Consider the following 9,118-nt stretch of genomic DNA (forward strand, 5'->3'; position numbering starts at 1 on the left):
ATATGTGTTTTATTCTACCCGAATCTAAAAATGTATATATCATCTTTATCAATTATTAACAGATTTGATGCAACACCCTTTGCATGATTGTGCAGAGGTGGGAGGGTGAACATGTAAATATGGAATGGAGCAAGTTTAGGCTGCAAACATTACCCAATTCCCTCAGATTTATAACCACCAGTCATTTTTAAACAGGTTTGTTTCAGCAGTGAAAATGATAATTAGCCAAGCAAAAAGTTTATTTTCAATCAAGCAATTAAAAAAATGGTGTAGGAAGAATCATCCAGGAGTTGAATTGAAATATCTGACCTAGATGAATAAATCAAACAGAATTTCAATTAAAAAAAAAATGATAGATTGATTTCCTCATCACTAAGATCCAGTGTTGAATATTATGAGTCTAACATGAAGTCATAATGAAAGCTGAAGCTAAGATGCTTTATTGGGTTTAGTTCAAAATGCACACCTTGATATTTAGCTAAATATGAACACATTAGCATGTCCCTTTGATCATTTTCTCAGATTTTATAACAACAGGAACAAAATTATTAATTGTTGATCCTCAAAATGGGGATCCATTCCTATGATCAGGTTTCCAACTTAAAGCAGTGTGGAATAGGTAGGAGTAGAAATTAGAAAGGAAAGGAATGGGAAAGCTATTGCCATCCCTCTTTTCACTGCTAAATCTTTACGGCATCACAGTGTTAATTTAAACTAAAGAACACTGAATAACATTTTGAAGAAAGCAATCAAAACAATCTGGTGTGCGATGAATTGGCTCGAAATATTCCCCCAGACAGAATGACTCTGAAAGCGTGTCTGAACCAGCTGTAGAAAAAGGCATACACGATCGGATTAGACATTGAATTTAAATATCCGCACCAGAAGAATAAATCAAACAGAATCGGAGGAATTGAATATCCTATAAATGGATTGAAGCAGTTACAGACGATAAATGGCAACCAGGAGGTCAGAAAAACTCCCATGATTATGGCTAATGTTTTCGTGGCCTTCTTTTCTAACTTGCTCACACTGGCTTTTTCTTTGGCTGTCGTCATCTGTGAATCTGTGGATTGAATTGCACGAGCTTGTCTTTGTGCAGTGCAAAAGATTTTCCCATACACACAGAGCATGATTACTGCAGGGATGTAAAAGCAGAACATAGGAAACAGCACAGCTGCTGCTTTATCTTGTAAAATCATACATGCACCTTCACAAAGGAAGTTATTGTAATAAAACTCATTTCCAAGAATATTGAGCTCCAGAAATATCATCCCAGACCCGATTGCTGAAGAAAAGCCCCAACACACTATGATCATTAATCTAATGGCAGTTGGAGTCATTTTACTGTGATACAGAAGCGGATGACACACAACATAATATCGGTCTAAAGAAATAATACACAAGTTAAAAATGGATGCAGTGCACAGAGTGACATCCAAACTGGTGTGAATTTTACAAAAGGTGTTTCCTAAATACCAGCAGGTTTCCACAGAGCGTATCATGCTGGGAGGCATCACTATTCCTCCTACAAGCAGATCAGCAACAGCCAGAGAGAGAATGAGGTAATTAGTTGATGTGTGTAATTGTCTGAAATGTACAACAGTTATAATCACAAGCAGGTTTCCAAATATAGTGAGAAGAGAAGAAGTGCTAAAGAGGATGTAGAGCAAAACCCGAACATGTAAAGGATAATCAATCTTCAAACACGAGGTATTAAGTGAACTGAAACAACGTAAAGGCTCCTCCAATGAATCCAAACTGATGATATTGTCCATCGACTGCTTTCACAATCTCATCCAGATCTGAGAAAATTAACAAGGTAATGAGGGAATAATAATAATAATAATAATAATAATAATAATAATAATAATAATAATCCAATGACCATGATGTATTGCTTTTATAAAAACCTTGCAAATGTATTACATTCTAAACAATCCTTTTTTTTAAATAATCCTTCATACCTCTCCATGCACCATGTATGTGAACTAAACCAAGGAGAAGAAATTTTTAATTTATAGTCTGTCTTATCCAATAGCAGTATGCCAGATTAATCCCTGGTGGTGAATGATGAAACAGAATTATTCACTGATTTATTCCATTTATTTCAATTTTTCAAACCATGGGAAAAGAGTTCAAAATATAATGCTATATCATTGTGACCCATTCTAGAACTTTAAAAAGTTATGTGGTTTCACCCACTGTTGTCTCACATTAGGCAGATTACACATGCACTGTCTTGAGTAAAACGCAAAATAGACACAAACACAAAGTGGTGCTTGAAAGTTTGTGAACCCTTTAGAATTTTCTATATTTCTGCACAAATATGACCTAAAACATCATCAGATTTTCACACAGGTCCTAAAAGTAGATAAAGAGAACCCAGTTATTATTAGAGAACTAATAATAAAGAGAACCCAAAAATATTTTACTTGGTCATTTATTTATTGAGAAAAATGATCCAATATTACATATCTGTGAGTGGCAAAAGTATGTGAACCTCTAGGATTAGCAGTTAATTTGAAGGTGAAATTAGAGTCAGGTGTTTTCAATCAATGGGATGACAATCAGGTGTGAGTGGGCACCCTGTTTTATTTAAAGAACAGGGATCTATCAAAGTCTGATCTTCACAGCACATGTTTGTGGAAGTGTATCATGGCATGAACAAAGGAGATTTCTGAGGACCTCAGAAAAAGTGTTGTTGATGCTTATCAGGCTGGAAAAGGTTACAAAACCATCTCTAAAGAGTTTGGACTCCACCAATCCACAGTCAGACAGATTGTGTACAAATGGAGGAAAGTCAAGACCATTGTTACCTTCCCCAGGAGTGGTCGAACAACAAGTATCACTCCAAGAGTAAGGCGTGTAATAGTCGGCAAGGTCACAAAGGACCCCGGGGTAGCTTCTAAGCAACTAAAGGCCTCTCTCACATTGGCTAATGTTAATGTTCATGAGTCCACCATCAGGAGGACACTGAACAACAATGGTGTGCATGGCAGGGTTCCAAGGAGAAAGCCACTGCTCTCCAAAAAGAACATTGCTGCTTATCTGCTGTTTGCGAAAGATTATGTGGACAAGCCAGAAGGTTATTGGAAAAATGTTTTGTGGACAGATAAGACCAAAATAGAATTTTTGGTTTAAATGAGAAGTGATGTGTTTGGAGAAAGGAAAACACTGCATTCCAGCATAAGAACCTTATCCCATCTATGAAACATGGTGATGGTAGTATCATGGTTTGGACCTGTTTTGCTGCATCTGGGCCAGGACAGCTTGCCATCATTGATGTAACAATGAATTCTGAATTATACCAGCAAATTCTAAAGGGAAATGTCAGGACATCTGTCCATGAACTGAATCTCAAGAGAAGGTGGGTCATGCAGCAAGACAACGACCCTAAGCACACAAGTCGTTCTACCAAAGAATGGTTAAAGAAGAATAAAGTTAATGTCTTGGAATGGCCAAGTCAAACTCCTGACCTTAATCCAATCGAAATGTTGTGGAAGGACCTGAAGCGAGCAGTTCATGTGAGGAAACTCACCAACATCCCAGAGTTGAAGCTGTTCTGTATGGAGGAATTGGCTAAAATTCCTCCAGGTCGGTGTGCAGGACTGATCAACCATTACCAGAAATGTTTAGTCACAGTTATTGCTGCACAAGGGGGTCACACCAGTTACTGAAAGCAAAGGTTCACATACTTTTGCCACTCACAGATATGTAATATTGGATCATTTACCTCAATAAATAAATGACCAAGTATAATATTTTTGTCTCATTTGTTTAACTGGGTTTTCTTTATCTACTTTTAGGGATTTGTATGAAAATCTGATGATGTTTTATGTCATATTTGTGCAGAAATATAGAAAATTTTAAAGGGTTCACAAACTTTCAAGCACCACTGTATATATATATCAACCTGCCATATTTTTAACATCTTTTCAGACCTGAAAATTCTCTTAACCAAACTTCAAAAATTTTTTCGCCAATTTGTGCTTGTCCATTCCCACCAACTAGCTTATACTGCATTTGTGGTGCCTCTGTGGTGGTAATTTACACATTATAATAATGTCATTTCTCTCCTCAGCACATTCAGTGAATGAAGTGGAAAAAACAGATGCCTCCATGGAAGTGTGTCTTTTGTTTGTTCTGTCAGAGCACGCAAAGCTCATGAAACATTTACAGTATTTGGCAGATGCCATTATCCAGAGCGACTTATATTTATCTCATTTATACAACTGAGCAGTTGAGGATGAAGGGCCTTGTTCAAGATCCCAGCAGTGGCAGGTTGGCTACTCACTGGTATACAATATGCTCTGGCATGATTGAGGGCTGTCTCTGGCATGTCGGGGATCCAGACCACAGCTCCCACCACCATTGCAGAGCACTGGCCCTAGAGATGCCTGGGTACCCTGCAGCACCAGCATACTGGCTCAGGCTTCACCTCTGCACTGTCAGTATGGGAGTCACTCAAATGGGGGGGGAGAAGATACAGAAACAGAAGGTGGGGGACCCACGGGTGTGGTGAGCTGGCTGGGTGTGGCTGGCCCTGCCACTGTGGTGGGGGAACGGGGTGGGGATGGGAAGAGGTATGAAAGGAGGAAGGAGAAGGAGAGAGTAAAAGACAAGAGATGGAATGTCTGCCTGCCACCGGAACTGCTGCCAAATGGTCCTCCACCAACTCAATGGCTTGATCCAGCGATGCCAGGTGGTGGCACTGGATCCACTCCACTGTTCCTTCCAAAAGGTGCACGATGAATTGTTCCAGTGTCACCATGTTGACCTTGGCATCATGGTCATCTGCCCTCAGCCACTGCCGGCAGGTATCCCGGAGCTGTTGGCTGAACGCACATGGTCAGCCAACTTCCTCCAGTGTCAACATGCAGAAGAGCTGGCTGTGTTGTTCTGGGGAGCGGCTGACACACTTCAGGATGGCTTGCTTCAAGTCAGCGTAGACAAGCTGGCTGTTGGCAGGGAGCTGTTGCAAGGTAGACTGTGCCTCTCCCATCACCAGCAGTAATAGATGGGCTGCACGTTGCTTGACCAGCCATCCCTTTGCTTTGGCCACATGCTTGAAGAGCGTGATGAATGCCTCCAGATTGTCGTGCAGCTCCATCTTCATTAGTGTGACGTGGGGTGGGTGCGCAGTGGTGGCAGTCAAGGACCCCGCCAACATGAGCAGGTGCCAGGACACCTGGTGATCTTCCTGCTGGGCCAGCAGCAAGGCTTCAAACTGTTGTTCCTGCTCCTTCTGGAGGGCAATCAGTGCTTGGTTGCTGGCTCTGTTGGGTGGCAGCAAGGGCATGAATTAAGTCTTTAAGTGGGGAGGACTCCTTGGGGTTGTTCCCTTCAGTATCCCGGGTTGTGCCACTGCTGTTGTATGTTCCTGATGTGGGTGAAATACTGACTTGCCATAGGCAGAGACTGATGTCAACACAGACTTAATTTTTGACGATCATGCTTGCTTTTCATTTTTACTACTCTCGTTCGTTCGTTTGTTCTCTCTCTCTCTCACACACACACACACACACACACACACACACACACACACACATATATATGTGCTCTGGTTGGGAGAGAGCCCCTTTCTTCACTCTCTCCCTCCTTTTCTATCCTCCGTTGTCACTGTAAAACACAGACCACATTAATCAACAACATTAATCGACTTTGCCTCTCTCCTTCCCTGGCCCCACCCTCCATTCACAAACTGATGCTTGGCCATGCCCCTGCTGGCACAGACTTATATCAGTTATTTAGTATCAGTTTGTGAGTGCCAGGGTGTCCCATGGAGGAAGAGGTGTGGGTCCATGTGATTAGCATGTTGTGGAAAGCAGAGGGTACAAAGTTATTCTATAGGTGTCCACTGTAAACATTTGCTTCTCTTTTTCAGCAAGTCTGTCAATGGGGATGCTATGATACTAAATCCTCAAGAATTTTATGTACATATGAAATTTGCACTTCTACCCCTTGATATAAATTTGGTGTTCAAGGAACCTGGAGCTTGTTGGACATGTGTGGTTAAGTCAGGGGAGTATATTCAGATATCGTTGATGTATGCAATGATCAATTTCCCAAGCATGTCCCATAGGACATCATTTATGAGACATTGGAACTGTCAGGATAAACCGACGAGGACCCAAGAGCGCAAGTTAAATGTTGAGTTTTATTGATAGCAGGGGAAAGGGAGTTGGGAGGATGTGCGTGTGTGAAGTTCAGTGGCCAGAGGACTGAGAGGCAGGGATGGCTGGTGGGAGCATGGTGGTGATGTCTGCGGTCTCCCATCCGGGTACTAACCAGGCTTGGCCCTACTTAGCTTCTGAGATCAGCCGTTGTCAGAGTAGTCACCTTGTCAAGTTAATGCCTTGAAGGTGATCTGACACTGAAGCTCGGGAGGACTGCAGTTTAAATACCCACAGAGGAGGAGCAGGCAATAGGCAACAGCTAATGACAGCTACTGAAAGTTAATAAGAGGAGGAGTATGTGGGCGTGGTAGGTAATACTGAGTGGAGAGGAGTGGAAATGTTACCTGAAGAGAGGAAAACCACAGGTAGGACCATGACAGGAACACATCTGGGATCATTGTTTTGGACAGCCAGAAGCAGTGTGGCCACAGGGTGGGGCCCACTGATCCTCTGCAAAGACCATGGCGGGAGGTATAAATGAGCATGGAGGGGAGTTCATGCTGCTCACTGTAAAGCAATGGAGTCTGATGATTAGCAGTAGGCAGATGATGGATACCAATCTTAGAATCTGACTGTCATCTCAGTGCCAACCCAATCCTGAGTGTTCACACCTCATTTTATCAGACTGTTCATCTAGTTCATGACCACAACTAAGACTTACAGTTAGGTCCATAAATATTTGGACAGAGGCAACATTTTTCTAATTTTGGTTCTGTACATTACCACAATGAATTGTGAACAAAACAATTCAGATGCAGTTGAAGTTCAGACTTTGAGCTTTAATTCAGTGGGTTGAACAAAATGATTGCATAAAAATGTGAGGAACTAAAGCATTTTTTTAAACACAATCCCTTCATTTCAGGGGCTCAAAAGTAATTGGACAAATTAAATAATTGTAAATAAAATGTTCATTTCTAATACTTGGATGAAAACCTTTTGTTGGCAATGACTGCCTGAAGTCTTGAACTCATGGACATCACCAGATGCTGTGTTTCCTCCTTTTTAATGCTCTGCCAGGCCTTTACTGCAGCAGTTTTCAGTTGCTGTTTGTTTGTGGGCCTTTCTGTCTGAAGTTTAGTATTTAACAAGTGAAATGCTGCTCAATTGGGTTGAGATCAGGTGACTGACTTTTCCATTCAAGAATATTCCACTTCTTTGCTTTAATAAATTCCTGGGTTGCTTTGGCTTTATGTTTTGGGTCATTGTCCATCTGTATTATGAAACGCCGACCAATCAGTTTGGCTGGATTTGAGCACACAGTATGTCTCCGAATACCTCAGAATTCATCCGGCTGCTTCTGTCCTGTGTCACATCATCAATAAACACTAGTGACCCAGTGCCACTGGCAGCCATGCATGCCCAAGCCATCACACTGCCTCCGCCGTGTTTTACAGATGATGTGGTATGCTTTGGATCATGAGCTGTACCACACCTTCGCCATACTTTTTTCTTTCCATCATTCTGGTAGAGGTTGATCTTGGTTTCATCTGTCCAAAGAATGTTCTTCCAGAACTGTGCTGGCTTTTTTAGATGTTTTTTAGCAAAGTCCAATCTAGCCTTTTTATTCTTGAGGCTTATGAGTGGCTTGCGCCATGCAGTGAACCCTCTGTATTTACTTTCATGCAGTCTTCTCTTTATGGTAGATTTGAATATTGATACGCCTACCTCCTGGAGAGTGTTGTTCACTTGGTTGGCTGTTGTGAAGGGGTTTCTCTTCACCATGGAAATTATTCTGCAATCATCCACCACTGTTGTCTTCTGTGAGTGTCCAGGTCTTTTTGCATTGAATAGTTCACCAGTGCTTTCTTTCTTTCTCAGGATGTACCAAACTGTAGATTTTGCCACTCCTAATATTGGAGCAATTTCTTGGATGTTTTTTCTTCTGTTTTTGCAGCTTAAGGATGGCTTGTTTCACCTGCATGAAGAGCTCCTTTGATCGCATGTTTTCTTCACAGCAAAATCTTCCAAATGCAAGCACCACACCTCAAATCAACTCCAGGCCTTTTATCTGCTTAATTGAGAATGACATAACGAAAGAATTTCCCACACCTGCCCATGAAATAGCCTTTGAGTCAATTGTCCAATTACTTTTGGCCCCTTTAAAAACAGGGTAGCACATGTTAAGGAGCTGAAACTCCTAAACCCTTCATCCAATTTTAATGTGGATACCCTCAAATGAAAGCTGAAAGTATGGACTTTATGTCCATGTCCATTATATAACTATAACTTGAATATGTTTCAGTAAACAGGTAAAAAACAAAATTTGTGTCAGTGTCCAAATATATATGGACCTAACTGTATATCAGAGTGAACCCAATTTTCCTTTTATCCTGGTGTTTACAGCTCATGTTTGTCTGGTGTCCATCAGGCACGCTGGCAGGTCCACAAGACAGAGTGGCAAGTCCATGATCCAGGTGAGACTTCAAAGACTGAAGTTCCAGATTTTTACTAACACTTCAGTGACTAAAAGACATGGAAGTTCAGTCTGTGCTTGAAAACAAACAGTCACATGAAATTCCATCACCAATATGATGGCTTCAGGGTTTCCTTCAACAGATTTATTCTCCTGAGTGAGCTGTATTTTCACAACCTGGCAGATACTAAGCCCAACGGGGGTCAGGTGCATTTTCTCAGGCATTATTAGGAGAGTGAGCCAAAAACAGTGTTTCAGAGTACATTTCATTGAGTGTTTGTGTGTAGCATTGAATTCTATAAGTTCCTGGCCTGTTGTTAATTCCTGGTCTCTCATTTGCCCGAGGTCCAGCGATTGGAGCGGTTTCCGGGAGCCTTCGTGTCATCACTCTTACCTCAGCTGCAATGCCCACCCTCGGAGGGGAATTCCTGTGTTGACCATGCCCCCTTTCGGTTTCTGGGAGCCCTCCTGTCGTCACTCTCACCTCAGTTGCAATGCCTGCTTCCAGAGGGGAATTCCTGCATTG

General features: G+C 41.8%; 1 protein-coding gene across 1 annotated transcript; it reads right to left on the bottom strand.

Annotated features, from left to right (window-relative positions):
- Nucleotides 1-749: 749 nt before the first annotated feature.
- On the bottom strand, nt 750-1,778 carry LOC132871540 (trace amine-associated receptor 1-like). Its single transcript, XM_060905785.1, has one exon. The coding sequence runs from the start codon at nt 1,776-1,778 to the stop codon at nt 750-752; it is 1,029 nt and encodes a 342-aa protein (XP_060761768.1).
- Between the last annotated feature and the right edge of the window lie 7,340 nt (nt 1,779-9,118).

This window comes from Neoarius graeffei, chromosome 2 (assembly GCF_027579695.1).
Source record: "Neoarius graeffei isolate fNeoGra1 chromosome 2, fNeoGra1.pri, whole genome shotgun sequence".
NCBI classification, from domain to species: Eukaryota; Metazoa; Chordata; class Actinopteri; order Siluriformes; family Ariidae; genus Neoarius; species Neoarius graeffei.

What these genes read in the sequence shown, in the direction of transcription:
- LOC132871540 (XM_060905785.1), bottom strand. Translation starts at nt 1,778, where the DNA reads ATGGACAATATCATCAGTTTGGATTCATTGGAGGAGCCTTTACGTTGT.